The sequence below is a fragment of the Trifolium pratense genome, linkage group LG7 (genome assembly GCF_020283565.1).
Source record: "Trifolium pratense cultivar HEN17-A07 linkage group LG7, ARS_RC_1.1, whole genome shotgun sequence".
Classification (NCBI taxonomy): Eukaryota; Viridiplantae; Streptophyta; class Magnoliopsida; order Fabales; family Fabaceae; genus Trifolium; species Trifolium pratense.
This window is the reverse complement of record NC_060065.1, coordinates 21,249,668-21,275,895: the sequence shown is the minus strand read 5'-3', so window position 1 is coordinate 21,275,895 and position 26,228 is coordinate 21,249,668. Positions and strand designations below refer to the sequence as shown.

Below are 26,228 nucleotides of genomic sequence, written 5' to 3'. Positions count from 1 at the left end.
AGAAACAAAGAGAAAGAGACGATGGACGGACGTGTGTCTAAGTCATCATCTTTGACCATCGCCTTCTTTCCTTTCACACTCCAAATTAGCCCTCCCTTAAATCATCTTTCTTTCATCACCTTGATCACAATTTCACATAATTTTCTTCCCTTTCATCAAATTAGTATTATCTAATTCGAGAAACAATAATCTTGAATTTTGTTGAAATTGAAACCACTACTGTAACTAACTCTAATTAATGGAAAATCTATGCGGTTTGTTCAAGAATAAAAAACGAAAGGACTGGCCTGAGAAGATAAACAACAACATTAATACCAATAAATTGGTGGTGTTAAAAGATCCCACGGGCCGAGAGATTGGGATACGATACAAATTAGGAACGGAAATATGGAGAAGTGAATCCGGAATAACATACCATTGCAATGACAGACAAACAGGAGAACAATTTTCTTACAAGTGGATTTACAAGAAGAATAAGCTTAGAACTGCGTTTGATATTGAAAATTTGAGAAGAGAAGTTGAAATCATGAGGCATTTACCTGATCACCCTAACATTGTTTCGTTGAAGGATACTTATGAAGACGACCATCATGTTCATCTTGTTATGGAACTCTGTCAAGGTGGTAACCTTCTCGATCGCATCATCGGTAGAGGATACTACACAGAACGCTCTGCAGCGTCTGTCGTCAAAAGCATCGTCGAAGTTGTTCAGGTCATAAACTCATAATCACCATTTTCAGTTTTTTCTTTTTTCTTTTTCAGTATCTTCTGCCGTACAGCAGCGACTAATACCTTGAGACTTGTGGTACTGGTACCCATATAGTTGGCAATCTCTCTAGTTTAAACACTGATGCATCAAATTAGAGATATCCTATGTTACTCCCCATGAGCTTAGCTCAGTTGACAGAGACATTTTATTATATATGCAGGGGCTGGGTTCGAACCCCGGTCATTAGGCTACTTGACCAAAAAAATAAAAAAAGAGATATCCTATGTTACACCATTACTTCTTTAATTTTTATCTTCTGCACTTTTTACACATTTTAGAAAGAAATTTCTAAAATAATCTTAGACAACAATTTTTTGATTTACAAAATACCATGTTAACTTTTTGAATTAAAATGTTGGACAGGATATAACTTGTTTCTCGGTTTGTATGAGGATCCTTTGCTTTCATTGCGCGCTGATGTGCCTGTAATAATTATCCCGTGTTGGTTATGATAAATTTGGCATTTAATGTTGGTTATTTTGTATTTCTTTGTATTTTAGATGTGCCATGAACATGGTGTGATGTATCGAAATCTCAAACTCGAAAATTGTTTGTTTGCAAACAAAATGGATAGAGGACCTTTGAAAGTTACTGACTTTCGTTTGTCAATTTTCTTTAAACCAGGTAATGCTTTTTACTAGTTATAGAATCACTTGATGTTGTTGCTCGGACTCGGAGCATGATCATTCATCATTTTGGTCCTTCCAACCGTGTACAGTTAGCTGAAGTTTGCAATTCTCTGCAGGTGAAAGATTGAATCAGATAGTTGGAAACCTATACTACATGGCCCCTGAAGTATTAAAGAGAAATTATGGCTCTGAAATTGATATCTGGAGTGCTGGTGTCATTCTTTACATCTTACTCTGTGGTTTCCCACCGTTTTGGGCAGGTTCGATTTTGTCTTGTGAATGTCCTAAAAAGAGTGTTTTATTTATCACAAAATATATATTGTTTTCTATCCGTAGCTCTTAGAATTGAGTTGGGCCTAACTCAACCCTCTACTTTATAAACACATATTTATATCATCTCGCAACCGATGTGGGACTTCTTAACAGTAGTGCTAGCTCTACATGATATTTTTATCCTCGTGTTTACATTTGCATGTGCAATATAAGATAATGATATTATAAATAGCTTTTATTTACCTTTGATATCACCAACCCAATATCTATTATACATGATTATTTCTTGCTTTCTTCTATGTGATAAATTTGATTTTCTACTTCTTTCTTGAAATGCAGAAACTGAGCAGGGAGTTTCTCAAGCAATTATACGATCTAAGATTGACTTTAATAGGGAGCCATGGCCAAAGGTTTCTGATAATGCAAAAGACCTTGTTAAAAAGATGCTTGATCCTGACCCAAAGCGCCGATTTACTGCACAGGAAGTGTTAGGTAAAATGCAATTCATATAATAGAATGCTTAGGTAGATGAAGTAAAACATACAATTGTGTTGGACTTTTTCTGCTTAGCAGATGAACAATGTTTTATACAAAAAAGAAGTTGAAAAGTGGGAACTCTAAGTCTCTAACATTGCTTGTTAACTAAATGCAGATCATCCATGGTTGAAACTTGTTAAGACTGAACCCGATACAGAAAAAGACCTTCTCAAGTATAGGCTTAATACACATGATGAGTTGGGTAATATGCAGTTCATGTAATAGAATGCTTTGCTTTTCGGTAGATGAAGTAAACAATATATAAAATTGTGTGGAATATTTTCTTCTTAGCAGCAGATGAACAATATTTCTACACAAAATTTGGAAAATTGAAATGTATGAATGTTGACATTGCTCGTTAACTTAATACAGATCATCCATGGTTGCAGAATGCAAAGACAGTTTCTAAGGTTTCATTGGGAGAAACAGTCAGAGCAAAGCTCCTGCAGTTTTCTATAATGAACCAACTTACGAAAACAACATCTATGGTATTGTTATCAGTATTACTTGAATACCTCGTCAGAAATGATTTCTAAAATGTTTTTTTTCCATTTATGACCCTTCTATCTTGGTTTGTTTTTTATTTTGTTGTATTGTTCTTTCATGCTACCAGGTGATTCTAAAACATTTGACTACAATAGAAAAAGTTATAGAAAGAGAAATATCCTGGGTGAGGGATACAGGAGTTAAATTCAGCAAGATTGACGACCATGAAGTACGAGTAAGGTTGCATAAGCTAGCCCAACAAATTCCTCATGTAGATGAGCAAAGACTTATGAACGCTGTGAGTATATTGCCCAAAGTTAAATTATAGAAGATGAGTATGTTTTTTACTACTATTACTATTTTATAAAAGCTGAATAAGGTACACAATAAAAATAATGTTGATTAAAGGGGTATTGTCCCTTCGGGGACATCCGATAAAATTGGAACGATACAGAGAAGATTAACATGACCCATTCGCAAGGATGACACGCACAAATCGAGAAATGGTCCAAATTTTGTCCCCATGAGCTTAGCTCTATTGGTAAGGGACATCACATTTTATATGCAGGGGCCTGGGTTCGAACCCCGGACACCCCACTAATCAACCTTAAAGATGGAATTTCTAGCCACTAAGCTATCTGACAAAAAAAAGGGTGCTTGAAATTTGTATCAATAAAGAAAGGTTACTTTTAAAAAATGTATATTGCCTTATCCTCAAAGTGAAATGCCTTAATATCATGTGAACATATAAATTTTATTTTGGATAAAATAACCAAAATTGGATTTTTTGTTGCTTATCCTCAAGACCAAGGGTTACAGTATGAAGGGACTACTTGTTCAAAAAAAGTATGAAGGGACTATATATCCTCTTTAAAAGGTGTCTCTTCAACTTCTAATCTTTGGGGTCTGTTTTTGCTTTTACAGTGCGACGAAAATGGTTACCTTGATTATGGAGAGTTTTTAGCCATTTCTGATCATCTGAGAAAGATGTCTCATGAAGAACACGTCGATATAGCATTTCAATATTTTGATAAAATGCAATCCGGGTATATTGAACTTGAGGAGTTACATAAGGCCATAGCTAAAACTGATAAGAGTGACACAGAGAGTCAAAAGGTCATTACGGCAATTATGCATGATGTGGCCACAAATAAGGTCAGTATAATTCTTCACTTTTGCCATATCAAGTTTGCCTTTGCAAAAAGAAAAAAAAGATCATATCAAATTTGTTATGATGATTTAAACTATATATCCCATTAAACCTGCATTTATAGTTTTATACTTCAAAAACTGTTGCCCCAACGCGACAGACAAATCTTTATCATTCTGCATCTTTTGAAACACCTATCATCATGGGGCCTTTCTAATTGTGTTTTGCGGAAAACCCCCATATGGATGGATCATATATGAATATCCACAATATACATTATTAATATCTTTATTTTAAAATAAAATTGCTTGTATATGTATATTGTAGATGTTTAATTTGTCCTATTGGAACCACATTTTGATCTTTTTCTTCATGAAATTGTAGGATGGAAGAATTAGTTATGAGGAAATTACAAATCGGAGTTTGAAACTGATGAAGGAGTGGTCATCAGAATTGATCTATGAGGATAGACATGACTTTTGAAAATGACTAATTTTACTCATTGTTGGCAAATATGATAAAGAAATCCTCAGCAAAATTCCTTTTCCTTCATTATAATTGTCTAATTATTTTGTATATGTTTTGGAGATCCCATCCCCCTTTTAATGGGTGAAATAGGATACAGGTCTTAGCCAACGATTGGTATACAAGTAGATATGTCATAATGACAATGATTTATCGTGATTGTTAAAAAACTACAGAGCGTAACTTCTATTAAATCATGGTGGATTATTGTGATTATGGTGTGTCCATAGTGACCAAACTCAGTTTGTTGTACCTTTAGATAGGGATGAAATTTTCAGCTATGTAAATTATCGGTAGGTACTAAAGTGTTGACCCCATTGAGAAAAGGCGGGGATGTAATGATTGTACATGTTTATTCATTCCTCAGCTCAGCACCTCCGTTGATTTCAGCAGAATCATCGATTCATCATTATTCATTAGCATTCTCGCATGTGCTAAATTATTTTATTTTGTGGCTTACACCGAAAAAAAAATAAAAATAAAATATATATATATATATATATATATATATATATATATATATATATATATATATATATATATTTATTCATGTCATTTCCAAGACAGTAAATAATTACCAATTCTCACAAAACATGCCACGTGTCACGATATGAGAGCAGCAAAGGTCTAGAATGTGGTCCAATTTTTGGGTCCATGGAAGAATATCTCCTAGAACTTGTTCGACCTTTACCACTACAGAATACAGATGGTATAAAAACCTCACCCCTCTTTACTCCTGTTCATATATATCATTCAAAATTACTGAAAAAACGATAATCTAGTTCGTTATTTCGTGCTTTTTATTTTTGTAAAAGAATAACTTTTGAGGAGTTTACACTTTTGCTGTTTCCACTTTGCTACCTCAAGCTTTACTTCAGTTTAAATAACGCTTTTGTTTTGCGGTGAGTGGATATATATTACTATAATTATTATAGTGTTATTTGTTGGCGGTGGTGTGTGTGTAGATTTTTGTTGTTTTAATGTGTACTTGTTTTCTCGTGTATGATTTAGATTAAGATAAGTTACTTGGCGGTGGTGCTTTCTGTCTTAAGTAATATAACCATCAACTCACATATTCTTTATTTTTATGGTATGATTTTTCCTGTTTATATATCTTAATTTGGGTAGGTAACGACCATGCTAAGGACAACAGTAGCTCCAGAACACTCCACAAGGATTACTCCTTCATGGCTGCCACATCGAAATCACTCTAATTCCCGCATAACATTTATTAACCATCATCATAAGTCCCTAGGTCTATAATTGTAAATCACATATTGTTTGACATATAGAATTATATTTGTTTGGTCACTATTATACCTAAAAAATCACTTTTTAAGTTCATTAAAAACTAATATAGACCAGATACATCAGCTTTTCAATGAACTTAAAAAGTGATATTTTTCTTATAATAGTGATAGTAATTTGTTAGTTTTAGAATTTAACTCTCTAATACACTCTTTTCAACATGCACTTTTAGTTGAAATTTAAATGGGTTTGTCACATTAGATTTATGTTGCACAGTTGGATTCATTTGATTTCAACTTGAAAAAAGGGTGTAGCTAACTCTTAGTTTTATGATTGTAAATGTTTGATCCGTGTCTGTTTTGTTGCAGTAGTGAAGAGTTCGAAGATGACGGTGACACCTAGGATATCGGTTAACGACAGTAATCTGATGGTTCATGGGAAGACCATACTGAGTGAAGTTCCAGACAACATTGTGCTAACACCAGGAACTGGAAAGGACATTGTGACTGGTGCTTTTATTGGTGCCACTGCTTCCAACACCAAAAGTCTTCATGTCTTTCCAATTGGTGTCTTACAGTAAGTTTTTTTTTTACCATTTACAACTTAATTTGCTAGTATCCTATTCTTATTAATTGGTAACGCTTTTTCGAAATCAATGTAGTACCAGTCACGTGTAGTGACTAGTATCTGACACCGTTCTGTAATGTTTTTAAATTATTACCGGTGTCTGGTGTTCTTGTTTGTTTTAGTGATTCATAGGTCGAAATGTTAGAGCAGACATGACGATGATCAGTCAAGTTTGAACCGTGGAAATAAAACAAAGATAAGACTTTTGAGATTGAATTTTACCATTCATGCAGTCCTAACTGACTCGAGATAACCCCAATTTATACCACAAAAGACTGGATGATTTAGTTTATATAGTTGTTATCAGAAAGAAATTTATATGAAATCATGTTTTAATGATGCTTTGTAGTATATGTTCTTCAATTAAATTACATCACGATGCTTTTATTCGTAAAGCCTGCTTCATTTGATCAAGTTTGTTCATATAAAATTTGACTGCAACAAAAAGAAATAGAGTAACATGACTGTTAATTTTGATTTTGGGTAGGTATGATTGAGTTAACAAAATAGTAAACAGTTATTTTGGTCCCAAAATGTGCGGAACATTATCATTTGAATGTATCGAAACTTCAAATACATTCTTGACTGTGTCTTTTGTTAATAAAAGAAATGAGTATTGGGCCTAACTCATCCTTACAAAACCGGCTTATAAAGTGAGGATTGCAGGCGGCCCAACGAAGTGGCCCAACGAATTGTGGATAGGCTCTGATACCATCAGAAAAATGAGTATTGGGCCTAACTAATCCTTACAAAACCGGATTGTAAAGGGAGGATTGCCGCTAGTTTATAAACACTTAGTCAGGCCATCTCGCAACCGATGTGAGACTTCTTAACAAAAGACACATTCAGGAAACCAACAAACTAATAAAACACACATTCGAGAACCAAATTTTTTACCAACAAAAGACACATTCAGGAAAGCTTTTATAATTTTGATGCATTCGAGACTAGATGTATTTGAGGACCCAACTGGCCATTAAAAAGCCTTGCTTTGCTGAATTTAGTTGGACTGTTGGCTTGACACACAACACAAGCAACCGGGAGTGGATTGTCTCCAGTGTACTATCCACCGGATTCCCTCCAGTTTTAATCTCAGCCATCAAATCCTTCTCTCTCTTCTTTCTATATTTTTGAATTTCTTTATTAGAGGGCCATGATTTCACTGGATATACTATTCACGGGAGAGAATCCACTCCCCAAGCAACCATCTAGTTTACTAAATTTCAGTTGAATTTATGAACAGGGATCTTCGATTCTTGTGTTGCTTCCGGTTCAAGTTATGGTGGATGACACATAGAGTGGGAACTTGTGGGAGGGATATCCCTTTGGAGACTCAATTCATGCTTATAGAGACCAGAGAAAGTAGAAATCAACAGCAAAATTCTCCAGTTATCTACACTGTCTTGCTTCCTCTTTTGGAAGGCCAGTTTCGTGCTGTCCTACAAGGAAATCACAAAAATGAGATAGAGATTTGCCTAGAAAGTGGTGAGTTCCAAACTTGAAATGATGATGAGATGAAGCTATGGTTAATGGAAATACTATTTGGATGGAGAATACTCGGTATATCAGTTAAATCAAGCAAATGGAGTTTATAGTTTTGGAGAAATTAAATTTTATGTGTAGGGAGGAGTTCCGATGAACCGAATCAATTTTTTCGTTTGGATGTGTGTGTGGTTTGGTTTTGTAGGAGATCCTTCTGTTGAGACAAATCAAGGCCTTCACCTGGTCTACATGCACGCTGGGACCAATCCCTTCGAAGTCATCAACCAAGCTGTCAAGTAAGGCGTATTACTAGTTTTGTCTTTTTGAATCGTGATCTTTTATCTACGAGGTCTCCAATGCCCTTCAAAATCTACAACTAAAAAAATTTGGAGTGCTGGTAGAAATTAGAGACGGAAAAAATATTTGGTCTCTAATCTTTGTGTCTTTAAACTCAGAGACAGAGTTAAAGACGTATTTCTTGTTTTCCGGCAATTTTCCGTGGTAATTCAACTTCAATATTTGTGTCTTTAAAACTAAGGGAATGAATTAGATAAGAACTTAATGATGTTGCATCTCTTATTATCCATTGCTAATTCAACTTGTTATAGTAGTTATATGCCTAATGAGTTTATGTATGTTAAAGAGTGTGTTGCATTATTCTTAGAAAGAATATATCTCTCATTTGGTGAAATTGATATTTGTATATTGAGAAATGTAGTGTTACTTACTATTTTTTCTGCTTGTCATTAAGGGCTGTTGAAAAACAAATGCAAACTTTCCTTCACCGTGAGAAGAAAAGAGTAAGAATCTCCACCTGGCAATATCACCAGTTGATCCATTTATCATTATGTATGTAATGGATATTGTAACCTTTTTATCGACCATATGCAGTTGCCGTCTTTTCTTGATTGGTTTGGCTGGTGCACATGGGATGCTTTCTATACCGATGTGACAGCTGAGGGTATCGAGGAAGGCTTGAAAAGGTAATTAGTTAGAGAATAGGTGTGTTTAGATTTTTTATATGATCAGTGACAAGAGATCAAGATGATGTTTCTAGATACTAAATTTTTGTACTTCAGCCTATCAGAGGGAGGCACATCTCCACGGTTCCTCATCATTGATGATGGTTGGCAACAGATCGAGAGTAAACCAAAAGATGCCGATTGTGCTGTACAAGAAGGAGCACAGTAAGATTTTATCTATTTCTATATTTACCATATGCTTTTCATAAACACAGTCCTAATTCAGTTTTGTATACTTGATGTTTATATTTAGAAATGTGCAATTGATCCTTCGGATAATGTGATAACTTGTAGGTTTGCAACTAGGTTGACTGGTATTAAAGAAAACACCAAATTTCAAAAGAATGGTGAGAGTAATGGCCTGAAGCATGTTGTGGATCAAACAAAGCAACGCCACAATGTGAAGTATAGTCTAGCCTCTTGAGATCCTATAAATTTCGAATTTCATATCCTTATTTTATGTTTCTGAATTCTTGATTCCAATGGACAGACATGTTTATGTTTGGCATGCTCTAGCTGGTTATTGGGGTGGAGTGAAGCCGGCTGCAATTGGAATGGAACATTACGACACTTCCTTGGCATACCCAATACATTCTCCAGGCGTCCTAGGCAACCAACCAGACGTCGTCATGGACAGCTTGGCTGTCCATGGCTTAGGTCTGGTTCATCCGAAGAAGGTCTTCGATTTCTACAACGAGCTTCATGCTTATTTAACTTCGTGTGGAGTAGATGGAGTGAAGGTTGATGTGCAAAACATTATTGAGACCCTTGGTTCAGGACATGGTGGCAGAGTCTCAATCACACGTAGCTATCATCAAGCGCTTGAGGCTTCTATTGCTCGAAATTTTCGCGACAATGGATGCATTGCCTGCATGTGTCACAATACCGATGGCCTCTATAGTGCCAAGCAGACTGCTGTTGTGAGAGCCTCCGATGACTTTTACCCACACGATCCTGCTTCCCACACCATTCATGTTTCGTCTGTTGCGTATAACTCAATTTTCCTTGGGGAATTTATGCAACCTGACTGGGACATGTTTCATGTAAGTACAAATAATAATAACTATCAATGAATCTACACTTTCCTATTTTACAAAGATTGAATATCTGCTATAATTTCAGAGTTTACATCCAGCAGCCGAGTATCATGCTGCAGCTCGTGCAATCAGTGGAGGTCCAATTTATGTCAGGTATATTGACATTCATTGCAGTTCTTGTTCAACGTTTGGATATACATGAAAATGTATTAATACTATGATGTGATTTTTGTTGCTTTTACAGTGATAAGCCAGGAAGGCACAATTTTGATCTTCTAAAGAAACTAGTTCTTCCCGATGGCTCAGTTCTCCGCTCTCAGTTACCTGCCCGACCTACTCTTGACTCTCTCTTTGTTGATCCAGCAAGAGATGGAAATAGGTTCGTTAAATCTTCTATGCATTTTTCTATCAAGCCATGCTTCTGACTCAGAAGTTCTGAGTAGTTACTAATTTGTCCATGAGGTAGCATTTCAGTGGTAAGAGTTCAAATTCTTTCGGAAGCGGTTCTAAAATAGTCATTAGGGTCACAATTTATAATGACCTCCCCCTTCCTCTATTTTTCGAAAAGTAGTTATTTGTTGGTGTGCTTGAATGTTATGTTTTTTTTTTTTTTGAAATGGTTGAATCTTATGTATTAATATGCATTTTCAGCTTGCTCAAAATATGGAATTTGAACAAATGTAGTGGAGTGGTTGGTGTATTTAACTGTCAAGGTGCTGGGTGGTGCAAGATAGAGAAGAAAAACCGTATTCATTGTGAAACCCCTGGGACACTTAGTGGCTCTGTTTGTACTTCTGATGTTGACCTCATTGCTCAAGTAGCTGGTGCTGATTGGAACGGTGATGCAGTTGTTTATGCTTACAAATCGGGTAATTTTATTAGACACAAAATTTCTCAATTTCAAGGAGTGGAGTAACTGCATACTTTGTTAAAATTCATTATGGTTTTATTTAGTGGCTCAATTCAATTTTGTTAAAGCTAACAAGTATCCACATTTTAGGTGAATTAATTCGGCTACCAACAGGTGCTTCATTGCCGGTGACTCTAAAAGTTCTAGAGTATGAGCTTCTCCATTTCTATCCAATCAAGGTAATTTTTTCTCCACTCAGATCACATGCTTTTCCTTACAAAATCCTTTGTCTTAAGCATTAGACTATTGACCAAATTGACATTTTCATTGAGTTTTGATTTGAAGCCTATGATAAGCTGAATGAATTTATGCTGTTCAACAGGAAATCGCGCAAGGTATTTCATTTGCGCCGATAGGGCTATTGGATATGTTTAACACTGGAGGAGCTGTGGAACACTTTGAAATCCACAAAGCAAGTGAAGTGCATGATGGAGGTTTCAGTTCTAACAATTCTGAAAAAGCAATAACAGCATTTGTTAGCCTCAGAGTGAGGGGAAGTGGAAGATTTGGAGTTTACTCCTCCCAGAGGCCATCGAAGTGTGTGGTGGACGACAATGAAACTGAGTTCAACTATGAGTCAGAGTCTGGATTGACAACTTTCTACATCCCAGTTCCAGTTAAGGACATGTATATATGGTCATTAGAGATACATGTATAATGGTTGCTTCTTATGAATTAATAAAATCATGATTTTCAGTCAATTGTGAAGTTCAACGAGTTACGTGGTAATCTTATTGACGCGGCGCGGTTATTAGTAATTAAACTTTAAAATAAACACTGTGTCTTCTTATTTTAGACACTTTATCTCCTTATATCAATCCTGAGGAATTTTGTGTTTTCAATTTTGATTACCTCAGGATTTATAGTTGTAGCCATTTTCTTTCTTGAATACACACATCATTAATTCATTGATCGACCATTTGTCTTTATATGTATAGTATGTGCGAAACCTACAAAACCTTCAAAGGCTCGTAATCGAGTAAAAGTGAGGTCAGTGACGCGGATTGTAGACTCCCAAGAACAATCATTCAAAAATTAGGCTAGCCCATCCACAACTTCATTACTTTATCTCTACCACCAGAAGCCACCTTCTCTCCATCTGGACTCCAATCAACACAATAAACCTTTTCCACAAGAAAATAGACCTAGGTTAATCAAATAATAATCACCATAAAGTAAAAAAGGTTTTAAATTATTGTGAAAAAATCACTTCATATGATTTAAAAAACAACACTAGTTTTTTGTATTTATATAGACATACTTAAGAACTTGTTTGCTAATGAGAGTTGATGTAATTTAAGGTACAAACCAAGCTAAATAATATCCATTGGTATTTATTTGATTCATTGAAAGAAAAGGGAAACTATGCATACCTTCAATGTAGAATCTTTGCTGCCACTCAACAATAGTCTACTGTCTGCAGACCAACTGTAGCGAAACACAATAAACCGAATCACAGTTCTAATGGAATATCTTTCGCGTACCTGATCTGGTAGACACCCCGAACATGGCGGAAGGTAGCAACAAATTTCCCTGTAGTCCCATTCCATAACTTGACAGAATTATCAAAAGATGCACTTGCCACCCATTGTCCATCAGGTGAAAAACAGACTTGGTTTATAACCTGTTGCCAAACGATTTCAACTTGTATCATTATTAAGCCTAAATAAAAGATTCATTGTGCATTTAAACAATTTTGTAAATTAATAATGGGAGTAGAGAGAGGAGAAGTATTTCTAAATTGATGAATTGTTTGCTACATCTTGTTTATGACCTTTTTTCTAACAAAAAAGGTCTCAAATGATTGTATTATTGACTGAAAGCAACCAAGATGTATACACAAGATGCTGAAGTTGATTTAGTGTTTGTCAACAAGATCAGCGCACCAATACGAATCATCAAAGGCTTGTATGGTGAAAGGTAGTCCGGGAGTAGCCGGTCCTAACCTTCCTAAGCTCAGAAGTTTAGATTGACTTTCTAGACAATATGATCTGAACCGGTGAGGATCCTCAGAGGAATTTGTGGACGTTAAACAAACCTTACGACCATTGCTTTTAGCATAACTTTGACAATCTGCTCCCAATGCAAAAAGTTGTGATGCCGATAAGTCAGTTTGGTGGTGGTGACTGAAGAAAGGAAATAGGAATTACTAGTACACAAATGCCGTCCCTTCAACTGCCTTCAACTGATGAGTTATAAAAGCAAATTTTTTGATCCGCTATTTTAAAAAATCTAACTTTTGATCCCCTTATTTTAAAAGCCAACTTTTTGATCTGCTATTTTGAAAACCTGAAGTTTTGATCCCATATTTTAGATTTTTCTGAATTTTAGTCACCGAACTCAATTTGGTCAAATTTTTGTTGATGTGCCAAGCTCATTAATGATGTGACAGTTTCCATGTTGACAAAACATTTTCATGTCATTAATTTTTTTAAATCAAATATTTTAAAAATATTAAAATAATAAAATAATTAATGATAATTAAAAAACAATAAAATAAACCTCTTTACATTATATAATAATAACTAAAATAAAACTCTTTACATTATTATATAACTAAAAATCAGAAAATTACTCACAGAAGTCAAAAAAGCAAACGCTGGTTCCCAAATCATGACACCATAAGAAATCAGAAACACAAATAACCACGCTCGTGTTAACATCCTTCGTCTTTGTTCGCTCCTCTCAATCGTTCATTGACTTTGTTCTCAATCGTTAACTTTTTTTTGGGTAATTTACTGATTTTTTATTATATATATACATGTATAGAGATTAATTTTACTGTTTTTTTAAATTATCATTAATTAATTATTTTATTTTTTAATAGTTTTAAAATATTTGATGTAAAAAAATTAAAGACATGAAAACGTTTTGTCATCATGGACACAACAAAAATTTGACCAAATTGAGTTCGGTGACTAAAATTCAGAGAAATCTAAAATAGGGGATCAAAACTTCAGGTTTTTCAAAATTGGGGATAAAAAAGTTGGCTTTTAAAATAGGAGATCAAAAGTTTAGAATTTTCAAAATAGGGGATCAAAAAGTTGGCTTTTAAAATAGGGAGATCAAAAATTCAGGTTTTTCAAAATAGGGGGATCAAAAATGCATTAAAGCCTAATTAATATAAAAACATGGATATGAAAATGCAAAGGAAATTATATGTAAAAAATTGTATAATCAATACATAAAATCATGATCGACTCTCTAAATTATCTAAGGTCCCTAATTTCTCATAAATCATTAGTCTCCTAGAGTCCTAGGTTACTGCTTATTTGAGACTATTTTACATCTTCCCATGAAACTTATTTCAACAAACACACAAAAAGTCAACCTTAAAATTATCATATTTTACTTTTCTTAATAAGTGTGAATTTTTTTTTTTTTTGCTTATATTATGGGACAGAGTAGTACAATGGTATTTAGTGGCAAAAGTATCGAAAGCTCGGTTGTTCTAATATGGTTGGCTATAAATTTTGGATTTTGAGGAATAAAGGGGTGGTAGTGGTATACAAAAGGTGACAACTTGTCTACCCATTTCAGAAGATTGGGTTGCTCAGCTCATCTAAATTGTCATAAATATAGTGGCTTATACAGTTTATGTCATTAAAAAAATTATAGTTTCAATTATGACAATATAACTTATGATAATTACAAATTCACCCCACATATTTATTGAGCACAATATTCCAAAAGTCACCCCTTGCACTTACATGAACCAACGACCACACATAAATTCCGCAATTACTACAACTTTCAAAACTCAAATTGGCATAGCAAGGTTGTGTTTTTTTCCTTAAAGGAAAATAAAATTTCATTAGTTATAATTATAAAGAAAGACATAGCCACATAGGCATAAGAATGCCATCTTCTGGGTAATAATACTAGTACATAATTAACGGGGATTTTTTTTTATTTTTTTATTTTTCCTTCCATTTTCATAAACCTCTTCCCAACAATAATTAAGGTAGTGCTTAGTTATCTTTGCAATTTTTCTGTTTTTACATGAGGTTAATTTTTTATAGATTAATATATATGTAAATTCTTTATCTATACATTCAATCAAGTATTTATCTGTATCCCGCGCTGCGATTAGTTTTAGTCTCTACTATTAAGTCAGCGTGTATTTTTGAATGATTTTTTTAATGTATTTTTAGAACATCATAAAAAGATCATCCAGAAAAAACTAGCTCAAAATTTGATTTATAGGTCATGATTTTCGTTACTTTTATCATGAAATTTTGCCGTTTAAAAAATTCATTTTTAATTCATATCAATGATATCATGTTACAAAATTCTAAATTTTAGTAAATTTAAGAGTTTAATGATATTTTAACAAATTTAGTTTTAGTAAGGACTAAAACTATGTTAAAAAAAAATTAGGGACTAAAAATATAATAAAAGTTAGAGCTATCAAATGGGCCAGCCCGGCACACGGTGGGCTCGGCAATATATATGGGCTAGCCCAGCCCAATTATTGTTGTGCTACACATTTCTGAGCACGGCCCAGCCTATATGGGCTAATGGCCCGACCCATTTCATTTTATTTTTTCCCATTTATTCGATCTTTTTTTACATGACTTTGATTATTAGTTTCTCATAATTATCAATCCTATTTAGATATAATTGTATGCAAGTGTAAATAGTTTTTACATCAGCACTAAATATCAATTAAACTCAAGTTTGATTCTTATAAAAAAAAATAAATCAAATTAATAAAATTATAAACTTAAGTTTTTAAAGAGTTTTAGGTAAACTGTTTTTATTATGCTTACACATTTAACTATATTTTTTATAATCGTAACAAAAAAAATTATATTTTTTATAATAACTTTTCAATTAGATGATAATTTTTTATATTTTAATTGATATTATTTTTACAAAAATGGCATAATTTTTTCGATTAAGGGTCGGCCCGAAGCCCTATGAGCTAGCCCGGCCCAACCCAATTTTCATTTGGCTACACGAGCTTGGGCCTAAAAGGCCCGATTTCATTTGGTCTAGGTTTTTTAAGCCCGATCCGCCCAAGCCGTGGGCTAATGGGCCGGCCCGTTAGTCCGACCCATTTTTACAGCTTAATAAAAATTAAATACGGACTAGACTTAAAAGGTCCCCATTTTATATGGAAGCTATAATGGACTAGACTTAAAAAGATATTTAACCCAAATTTTTTTTAAATAACTTAAATATTTAACCAATTTTATATGGAAGCTATAATGGAATTTGTTGTCTTCAGTATGAATACAGTTTGACCTTGTCTAACAAATAAGGTAAGGACTGTTTTGAGTTTTGGAATAGTATTTGATTTCTTTCATTCCAAATAACCTAGATACATAAGAGCCAAATAAGCTGTAAGAAGGAGCGATGCGCTCCGAGGCCACCAGAAGAAAAAGTAAACTGAAGAAAATGATCAGCCAGATTGAGTGACACATTTAGTCTGTAGGACTGAGGTAGATATTAAGCTTGCAGGGCTTAAGGTTTATTGATATTGGTTTAGATCAAGGAGGTTTGTAATTTGAGATTACTAGTATCTCTAGATCATAGTGGATACTCACGGAGCGTGAGAACTTCACGTAACCCTTACTATTCAGGATGAACCAGTATAATTGATGTGTGTTGATTCTCTCTTTCCTTATCTTTTATTTTGAGCAAACACTAAGCACACAATTCACTTTGAAATGGGTAGTTAAAAATTTGCCTATACATAATGGTCAAAGTAATAGCCACGCCAATCGTCTAATTTCGTTTAGTCCACACATCATTTTCCTTATTATAATTATGTCGTCTAATTTCTAATTCTTAAGCACTTAACTTGACAAATCTTAGGTGTATTAAAATGTTAAAAATCATAATTAGAAGTTGCAATCATGTCCTAAAATCTGTTGGTAATCAATTGAAACTTAAAATGTGTGTTTTCTCAATTATATGCAGTGTGAATCTATTTGCGAACAAATTCACGAATTGATTCGCGAATAGATTGGTTACAGTTGAAAAATCAATTTCCCCCCACCATACAGTATATACTACCAATCGATTCACTGATCAAGAGGGACCTGCCAATCGATTGGTGTAGTGGAAAAACTAGTATTTGCTGCATTTTTTAGTCCAAACAAAATTAACATCACCTAGAATCCCAATCCATCACAAACATAGAATACAACTTATAAGCATGAGTTTAACATAAAGATGAGTATTGGGCAAGGAAAAACTCATCATACAGCATTCATACATAATTTGAATGAGCTTTTCTAGAATGTGCAAATTTGTGCATGTTAAGGAGTAGTAAATTTTTATTGGAACTTTGTGCATTTTATATTAAATGTATAATTTTTTAATAAATAATTGTTGTTTTTCATTAAAACTTAATTATTACTTTTTTTTTTGGCTTAAATGCAGTTTTGGCCCCCCAAGTTTCCTAATTGCTCGATTTTGGCCCCCCTGGTTTGAATTGCTCGATTTTGGTCCCCCATGTTTACCCCCTTTTGCAATTTGTGGCCCCTCTTGGCTATTTTGACCAAAACTATGCTGACATGGATATGCTTTACATGTGTCTTAATTTAACTGGTCAAAACAAATGTGTATAATTTATTTTTAAAAAAAATAAAAAAATGAAAGCCAAATAGGCAAGGTCACGTGAGAGTTTTTTTCATTGTTGTCATTCCCAATTACTTCATCAGAAATAAATCTGAGATATTCAACATCTTCTTCTCATCTCATTTCATCCCAAGTTCTCATATTCTTCTTCTTCCAAATTAATTTGGTACTCTATCAACTTGAACAATAACAAACAATTGTCTCTGGCGCGGCTCGGCTTGCTGCTGCGTTTTTCCTTGGTTTTTTGCTTTTCTGGTGTTTTGCTGGTGTTTGCAGGTTGTGGAGGAATTGAAGAGGGGTCTGTTGTGGCCTTTACTGCTTTCCTCTTTGTACATATGGCCTAGCCTCCTTGTATTATATCCATAGTACTTTTTTTTTTAATGGCAAGACAGAAAGGATAAAAAAGTTGAGCAGACATTGAATACTATGATACAAGCATTTTTTTTCCCATTCATAACCTTGTGTCAGAAAACAAGATGTCATCCAAAGCTATAAAATCAGAAATAAAGCCAATATTTAGACATTTGAGAGAAATAAGAACCGAGTTATCATTATGGCTAGAACACAATGAAGTGTTGCAAGATGAGTTACTAGCTGGACATCCATCACCATCATTATGCAGCTTACAAGATAAAATAGCAAGTGCGGCGAATCCAGATTCGGTGAACTTAGGGAAACAAGATTGTTCAAGTTCAGTTTGTTCAAGTGCGGCGAATCCAGATTGTTCAAGATAAAATAGCAAGTGCGGCGAATCCAGATTGTTCAAGTTGATAGAGTACCAAATTAATTTGGAAGAAGAAGAATATGAGAACCTGGGATGAAATGAGATGAGAAGAAGATGTTGAATATCTCAGATTTATTTCTGATGAAGTAATTGGGAATGACAACAATGAAAAAAACTCTCACGTGACCTTGCCTATTTGGCTTTCATTTTTTTATTTTTTTTAAAAATAAATTATACACATTTGTTTTGACCAGTTAAATTAAGACACATGTAAAGCATATCCATGTCAGCATAGTTTTGGTCAAAATAGTCAAGAGGGGCCACAAATTGCAAAAGGGGCTAAACATGGAGGACCAAAATCGAGCAATTCAAACCAGGGGGGCCAAAATCGAGCAATTAGTAAACTTGGGGGGCCAAAACTGCATTTAAGCCTTTTTTTTTTTACAACCATTACTTTTGGTTGTTTTAACATGTACAATTGCACATGACAAATTAAACCCAATTTGAATAAGTGTATCGACAATTACATGATAATCAGGAGAAAGATAGGATTATCATGTATATTTCATTGTTAGTTAATAAAATAGCATCCAATGAACATTAGGAGTATTGTAGGAACCTAATACTCCCAATTTTATTTTATTTTTTTAAAAAACCAATTTGTTTTGTTTATAATCCTATAGTTCTAAATTGGCCAAAACTTACCAAAAAGAGGAAGGCTAACCTAGGGAACCCACCTTTAATTATACTTGATGAATGATGGTATTGAACTTCAACCCTCTAATTCCTTTAAAAAAAATTAAGGATGAGTTTGATCTGCTAAAAAATAAGGGACTAGACAAGACAACTTCAGTTGTACTGTGTTTGATTGTAAAATTATTTTAGAGACTGGACAAACTTCAGTTATACTGCTCTTTCTTTTATTAACTTTTTAGTGACCTCATCAATGAGATCAAATTGAAAACTTGAAACCCAATTATGTGCTACTTCTTTTACCGATAGAATAATCAATATTTCAACATTTAAATAGTTCGGAGTAAAAAAAAAATTATATATGGGGTCACTAATTCTTAATTATGAACTCACTAATTCAATGGGGTTAAATTGTCGACGACAAATTCCTTGACTTCTATACTCATCGCGTGTTGCAATGTATGACATCTTTGCCATTTGATTTTCATGAACCCCTATTTCACCAATTAATAAACTCGATAATCGGTACACATTATTTGGTCTCCATTATTGTGTATATTGATTATGAAGTTTATTAATTGGTGAAATAGGGTTCATGAAAACCAAATGGAGGAGATGTCATACATTGCAACACCCGATGAGTATAGAAATCAATGAATTAGTCGTTGACTATTTAACACCATTGAATCAATGAGTTCATAATTAAGATTATTAATTTGTCTATGTTTCTCACACACACACACAAATATATATATATACATATATATATATATATATACATATATATATATATATATATATATATATATATATATATATATATATATATATATATATTATTTTACTCTGAGCTATTTAAATGTTGACATATTGATTATTCCTTCTGTAAAACAAGTAACAAAGACTTGTTAATTATTTTCCAGTCTAGTTTTTCTTACATTGTGCTTAGTTTTTCTACCAAAACCCACTTACCTTAAATAAAACTCAATAATTCTCACTAGATTATGCTTTGGTATCTAATTCTGCAACATTGTGACATCGTTAAAAGACACCACTCTTTCTTTTATTAATGGGCTGAAATTGAAAACTTTTCAATTTGGGTCCATTGATGAGGCCACTAAAAAGTTAATAAAAGAAAGTATGGTTCCTTTTAAGGATGTAACAATGTTGCAAAATTAGATATGAAAGCATAAGCATACTCTTTCGAGTGAGAATCTGAGTTTTATTAAAGGTAAGTGGGCTGTTGTAGAAAAGCTAAGTACAATGTAGAAAAACTAAAATGGGGAGAGTAACAGTAAATGAGAACCGAAAAAAAGAAAAAGATTGAAGGTGGTTTTTTTATAAGAAGAGAAGAGTAGTTGGTTTTTTTTCAATTTGCAAACTAATTACAAAAAATAGTGCCAGTTTACAATTTGTTTTTTTCTAAAATGGGTTGGACTATTAAAATTAAATATGATTTGGTTAGTGATGTGATTATGGATAACTTGATTTTTTGAACACCCCTATAAAATACTTAGGTTCAACATCTCTAGGTACCCTAGTATCATCCTTATCCTTATTTACCTAACAGATGATAAGGAAAAATATAAAAATATATTATAATTGTTATTCATTTTCTAAGAAAAAATATTAAAGAAAAATGATAAAATTATAAAAAAAAAATATTGTAATGAAAAGAAACAAAGAAAGATCACATACACAAAAAGAAATACAAAGAACTAATATCAATAAAAAAAATCCATATTACACAAAACGATTATTTATCACAATTCAACATGTCATGATATATGAAAAACAACATTTCTTCTCCAATAATAATTTCTACACTTAGAACAAGGACATCAATTTAAATCGAGCAAAAAACAATACCAAACAAATTGAGGTTAGCACAAACGAAACTATATGATATCAAGACAACATGAAGTATATTATAACTGTAAAAGACTTTAACAATGTAACAATAATTCATAATTAAATTCTAACAATATACTTAGCCAAGAAGACTTACAAACAAGCATGTTTCATACAAATGAGTTGCAACTTTTCTCACATGTTGATTTCCTTACATAAGAAGCAAACCATATAAATCAATCGATTAGAACAAATAGAATACAACAAATTAAGAAAAGTGGAACAAATCTGATTGCAATGAATATAATACCGATACACAAATCTAATTGACCAACATATACAAATGATAAATATAATTTAAAGGAAGTCACAAATAGAGCATCAAGCTGCAGCAAATAAAATATACGATTTTTTAAATAATAAAAAAAAAACAAAACCCTAAAATATAACAAATCACGGTGGAACAAGGTAATATAGTATAGAGAATTCCATCAAATTAAAAACCCCAAATTGAAACAACTTCGGATTATGTGATTCACTTACCCGATCAAGATAAAGGTTGCACACAACATGAGATATTGAGCGAAACTGCAAGTGAAATTGCGATACTAAGAATGATGGTTCGAGCAATTGAGTGATTTTGCACAAGATTGTATAGGTTTGATATGAGATATGGAGTGGTTGGGAACTATGTGAGCAAAGGGGAAAGGTTATTGAATCGCTCTCCATTTTGATTGCCGCCGTATTTGTTTGGTTCTTCCAGTTGGTGATGTGATGTACTTATATGCGTTTGATGTGCGATTTTGTGTCTAGGGTTTGTGAGTTTCCAACTAGGCCGGGTCGAACCTATGTATGGGCCACTGCACAGTGACTTTGAAAATAATGCGCCTAAAAATATTATATGGTGGTATTATTAAATAGGGGTACAAAAATTAAAATTGAGATAGCATACCCACTCCATATAGAAAAAATCAGGGTAAATGATCATTTACCCCCTGCAAAATAAGCAAATTTTCGTTTACCCCCCTATGCAAATTTTTTTTCTGTTTACCCCCTGTAAAAAATAGATTCCCTCATTTTGCCCCCTGGGTGTACAGCAGGACAAGTGACTAAGCAAATTTGCTGATGTGGCTTGTATACATGGAAAAAATTATTTATATTTATTTTTTTTAATTCCACGTCAAATGATATTTTTTTCAAAAAAGAAATTAATTTTTTTTCCTACAAAATAAAAAAAACGATTTTTTTTTCCAAAATAAAAAAATCCTACAAAAGAAATTTAAATTTTTTTTCCTACAAAATAAAAAAAAAAGAATTTTCTTATTTATTTTTTTTCAAAAATAAAAAATCCTACAAATCAATTTTTTTCCTACAAAATTTTAAAAAAATTTCCTACAAATAAATTTTTTTCCGTACAAAATTATTATTTTTTTCATAAAATTAAAAAACAAATTTTCTTATTTTGCTCCCAAATAAAGTTTATTTCCAAAATAAAGCTTTTAAAGATTTATTTTCAAATCTTTTTGAATTAAAAAAAAAATAGAATCTTTGCCGGAATCGTTTTCTTACACCGTCGTGATTGTATTCGTCGTCGTCTTCTACTTCGTTGTTGTCTTATGCTTCTTTCTATTTTTTCTAGTTCTAGTGTTCTAGGGCAAATGGTTTTGGTAGAAGAGAAAAACATGAATCAAACTTATTTTTCTATTTTTTTTTAATTCAAAGAGATTAACAAAAAAAAATAAAGTTTTGTTTTTAAAAAATAAAGATTATGTTTTTTTTAATTCAAAAAAATTTGAAAATAAATCTTCCAAATTTTATTTTGGAAATAAACTTTATTTCGGAGTAAATCTTTATTTTGGGAGCAAAATAAGAAAATTATTTATTTTATTTTTTTGGAAATATTTCAAATTCGCTTAGAAATTTTAAAAAAAAAAAATTTAGGAAAAAAATTTTGGGGGAAAAAAATAAGAACATTTGTTTTTTTATTTTGAAGGAAAAAAATTATTTTTATTTTAAAAAAATATTATCTAACGTGGAATTTAAAAAATAAATATAAATGATTTTTTCCACGTGTACAAGCCACATCAGCAGATTTGCAAAGTCACATGTCCTGCTGTACACCCAGAGGGCAAAATGAGGGAATCTAAATTTTGCAGGGGTAAACAGAAAAAAAATCTGCATAGGGGGTAAACGAAAATTTACTTATTTTGCAGGGGGTAAATGATCATTTACCCTTAATTAAAAATAACTACCTCCATGTATATAGCACAGTAAAAACTGTGTGTATGGCTGTGCACATAAGTTTGGTCCTATTAATATTAATTAATTTTCCATAAAAAAATGAGAAAAAGTATGGGAATCACACATAAGAGCAAAAGTTAAATTTAAAGGTAAAATGGTCTTTAGGTGCCACATGACATGACATTATAAAAAACATGGGCAGAATGGTCATTTAAGCAACCACTTAAAACCTAGTATTAGATTAATTTCAAAGCCATTTTCACCATTTCCTCACACATCTATTAGAAATTCAAAGAATTTCTAGAGTGTTTTTGGATAAGGGATTGCAGAAATTCAAGAGATTTTAAATATTACGCAATTCGATTGATTCAAATGAATTTCCTTGATTTTCAAATTCCATTGTTTGGATAAAGTGGTGAAATTCCATCAATTGTAAAATTCTTTGTTTGGGTAATGTAATTAAATTTTTTTCACTTAATTTTATTTATCTTAATAAAATTGACCCTAAACCCAAAAAAGCGGCCGAAAACCTAAAATGAAGACTAAACCCAAAATCGATCTCAAACTCGAAAAATCGGCCGAAAAACCAAAAAGTCAGTCGAGAAACCAAAAATCGAACCTAAACCAAAAATCGGCCGAAAAACCTAAAATCGGCCAAAAACCCAAAAAATGACTATAAACCCAAAAATCGACTGGAAAACCAAAAATCGACTATAAACCCTAAAATCGGCCGAGTTTAGGTTTTCGCCCGAGTTTTTTGGGTTTATAGTATATTTTAGGGTTTTTGGTTGATTTTAGGTTTTTCGGTCGATTTTTTGAGTTTTCGGTCGATTTTTTGAGTTTTCGGTCGATCTTTGGTTTTCGACCGATTTTAGGGTTTATAGTCTATTTTTGAGATTTTGGCCGATTTTAAGTTTTCGGCCGATTTTTTTGGGTTTAGGGTCGACTTTGGGTTTTTCGGCATATTTTTGGTTTTTCGGTCGGTATTTTGGGTTTCGGTCGATTTTAAGTTTTTGGCTGATTTTTCGGGTTTTCGGTCGATTTTAGGGTTTATAGTCGATTTTTTGGATTTTTGCCGATTTTAGTTTTTCTGCCGAGTTTTTTGGGTTTAGGGTCGACTTTGGGTTTTTCAGCATATTTTTTAGTTTTTCAGCCTATTTTTTGGGTTTTCGATCGATTTTAGGTTTTCGGCTGATTTCAGGGTTTATATTTGATTTTTTAGATTTTGGCTGATTTTAGGTTTTTCTCCCAATTTTTTGGGTTTTCAGCCGATTTTATGGTTTATAGTCAATTTTTGGTTTTTTGGCCGATTTTTTGTTTTTTTGGCCAATTTTAGTGTTTATTGTCGATTTTAGGTTTTTCGGCTAATATTAAGCTTTTCGATCAATTAGTAATTTTTAAAAGTTTATAGAGAAGAAGGAATTTCAAATTATTTGCTTTTACGTGTCATTTTGAAATTCTCTAAATTTAAGTTGAACAAAATACTTCATAATTTTTCATCATTTTAAAAATTCTTCAAATTTTCATCCAAACAATGGAATTCACCTTAAATCATTTGAATTCCTTCGAAACATTATTTTACCTCAAAAAATTTCTCCATCCAAACATACTCTTAACTTATTTGAATTCTCACAGTCACATTTATTCATATTTTGAATTTATTAGTTGACATTACCTGATCTAAAATACCCGTAAACTACTATCTAAATATTCATATACATCAAAGTAAGCTATATATATATAGAATCAAAATACATTTAGATGACAATTACTTATTAATCAAAACTTCAACAAAAACTTTACTTGCCTAAAATTCTTAGGTGGCTATATGTATCTAATTATCTCCATATCTGATGATATATAACAATATCCAAAATTAGATTACTGCCTTCATCTCTTCCCATCACTATATATGATCATGGGAATTTAATATAACCTATGATGCCACATGGCATAACACCAATGAATATGGATCACATGCACAATCATGCATCTTGATTACGTGAGAAGACTTATTTCCATGATAGATTCATAACCTGGTTGCTTGTTTTGCTCCTCTACCAAACAATTCCTGAAATGTTGTAAATCAAAGAATTTGTCACAATAGAAATTTACAAATGCATACTGTACTTGTTCTCTTTTGGTTGTCATGGTAATCCTATTTGAGTTTGGCGTGTTAGACATATAGAATTCCAACATTAATTTGCTACATTACGTAATATAAATCCTTTCCTTAAACCTAATAATCCTATTAATAATATGCATAATATATATTTTGTTAAATCGTTAGGTTTGGTCTAGTGGTGACAGATTTAGATAGTATGTTAATGGTCGTAACTCGATCTTCAACTCTTGTAAACAACAACAACAAAAAATAAAGGGGACTTTAGAGGAGAATATGGATCAACGTAGTTACTACAAGTAAAGTGGACTTTAGAGGACCACACAAATTTAAATGATGGAAGTTTCAATTAAAGTGAACAAAAATGGATGGCTTGCAGTTAAAGTTACCAGCTCCTGTGATGTGGGAAATTAAATATTATAAAATGTAAGAATGCGCCCATTTTATTTAGTTTTATATATATGTTGACCAAAAAAAGTAGTTTTATATCATTAAAATTAGTTGTGTTTGCAGATGTATGAATTCAAATCTTTTAGAAGAAAAAAAAAGTTCTAAACACACATAAAATAGATTCCAATATATTATTGATTATTTTTAAGGAGAGTTTCTTTTGAATCCTGACAAAATTCTATAGTGAGGGTCTGTTTGAATTTGATTTTTTTTTAGTTTATGCAAATAAATAAATTTTTATGTTACTTTATAAGTTTACATTAACAAAAATTGTATTTTTTATATAAATTATTTCGCATAAGCTCGAAAATAAATTCATCTAAACGAACCTCAAAGTGAAAGTATGAACCTTTTCTCTAAATATATATATATATATATATATATATATATATATATATATATATATATATATATATATATATATAGTTTTAAATTTGTTCAACTCACTTTATAATGGTTTTCAAGATGAACTACTAAAATTTGTTTACTATCATAAAAATATATTTTTAACAAAAATTATCTATTAAAGATGATTTTCAAGATAAACTATTCTAATTTTCAAGAGTAAAAGTGATGATCGATTTTTTCACACAAAATCGAAAAGTGAAAACTATAATTACTTGTTATTGTAAGTAATTAATTGAACGCAATGTGTGGGAGTACTGTTAGTGCTTAGATACAATGAATTGTTGTTACTTGTTACGTCCAGACCAAGCTAGGCTCGTGCGGGTATTTGTTATTCATCAACGTGCATGCAAGCCAAAGTCTGCGGGTATTATAACTGTATAAATTATAAAAGAAGTATGACTTTATTAAATGTGAGTGTTGGATTGGAACAACACACACCAATAATAAAATGTG

At 32.4% G+C, this 26,228-nt stretch overlaps 2 protein-coding genes, 1 long non-coding RNA gene and 1 other non-coding gene across 11 annotated transcripts; 3 read left to right on the top strand and 1 right to left on the bottom strand.

Moving 5' to 3' along the window:
- Window positions 1–23: 23 nt before the first annotated feature.
- Window positions 24–4,778, top strand: LOC123900040 (calcium-dependent protein kinase 32-like). Of its 2 annotated transcripts, XM_045951340.1 has the most exons (9): window positions 24–712; window positions 1,270–1,393; window positions 1,515–1,658; window positions 2,011–2,163; window positions 2,324–2,410; window positions 2,581–2,696; window positions 2,822–2,992; window positions 3,619–3,849; window positions 4,229–4,778. In XM_045951340.1, the coding sequence occupies exons 1-9, from the start codon at window positions 239–241 to the stop codon at window positions 4,325–4,327; spliced, it is 1,599 nt and encodes a 532-aa protein (XP_045807296.1). In that variant the 5' UTR covers window positions 24–238; the 3' UTR covers window positions 4,328–4,778. The 2 variants fall into 2 exon arrangements, with proteins under 2 accessions (XP_045807296.1, XP_045807297.1); XM_045951341.1 differs by lacking the exon at window positions 2,324–2,410 and having other exon boundaries at window positions 63–712.
- On the top strand, window positions 3,110–3,212 carry LOC123900245. Its single transcript, XR_006805896.1, has one exon. It is a non-coding gene; the product is annotated as a U6 spliceosomal RNA (small nuclear RNA).
- A 152-nt stretch (window positions 4,779–4,930) lies between the features above and the next one.
- On the top strand, window positions 4,931–11,396 carry LOC123900037 (probable galactinol--sucrose galactosyltransferase 2). Of its 6 annotated transcripts, XM_045951331.1 has the most exons (15): window positions 5,087–5,271; window positions 5,498–5,624; window positions 5,986–6,193; window positions 7,488–7,729; window positions 7,932–8,022; window positions 8,478–8,526; window positions 8,618–8,709; window positions 8,806–8,913; window positions 9,043–9,153; window positions 9,239–9,791; window positions 9,871–9,938; window positions 10,030–10,164; window positions 10,437–10,654; window positions 10,786–10,874; window positions 11,018–11,396. In XM_045951331.1, exons 2-15 carry the CDS (start codon window positions 5,507–5,509, stop codon window positions 11,351–11,353), a joined length of 2,418 nt encoding a protein of 805 aa, XP_045807287.1. In that variant the 5' UTR covers window positions 5,087–5,271; window positions 5,498–5,506; the 3' UTR covers window positions 11,354–11,396. The 6 variants fall into 6 exon arrangements, with proteins under 6 accessions (XP_045807289.1, XP_045807287.1, XP_045807291.1 ...); XM_045951333.1 differs by lacking the exons at window positions 5,087–5,271; window positions 5,498–5,624 and adding an exon at window positions 4,931–5,078; XM_045951335.1 differs by lacking the exon at window positions 5,498–5,624 and having other exon boundaries at window positions 5,989–6,193.
- A 568-nt stretch (window positions 11,397–11,964) lies between these two features.
- On the bottom strand, window positions 11,965–12,833 carry LOC123900036. Of its 2 annotated transcripts, none has more exons than XR_006805789.1 (3): window positions 12,582–12,833; window positions 12,180–12,319; window positions 11,965–12,123 (listed from the first exon to the last, which is right to left on the bottom strand). It is a non-coding gene; the product is annotated as an uncharacterized LOC123900036 (long non-coding RNA). The 2 variants fall into 2 exon arrangements; XR_006805788.1 differs by having other exon boundaries at window positions 12,642–12,833.
- Between the last annotated feature and the right edge of the window lie 13,395 nt (window positions 12,834–26,228).

Coding starts and splice junctions, on each gene's coding strand:
- LOC123900040 (XM_045951340.1), top strand. CDS start 239: ATGGAAAATCTATGCGGTTTGTTCAAGAATAAAAAACGAAAGGACTGG. Junction 2,697..2,821: donor TTACGAAAACAACATCTATG/GTATTGTTATCA, acceptor TCATGCTACCAG/GTGATTCTAAAACATTTGAC. Junction 3,850..4,228: donor ATGATGTGGCCACAAATAAG/GTCAGTATAATT, acceptor ATGAAATTGTAG/GATGGAAGAATTAGTTATGA.
- LOC123900037 (XM_045951331.1), top strand. CDS start 5,507: ATGCTAAGGACAACAGTAGCTCCAGAACACTCCACAAGGATTACTCCT. Junction 9,792..9,870: donor CTGACTGGGACATGTTTCAT/GTAAGTACAAAT, acceptor CTATAATTTCAG/AGTTTACATCCAGCAGCCGA. Junction 9,939..10,029: donor GGAGGTCCAATTTATGTCAG/GTATATTGACAT, acceptor TTGCTTTTACAG/TGATAAGCCAGGAAGGCACA.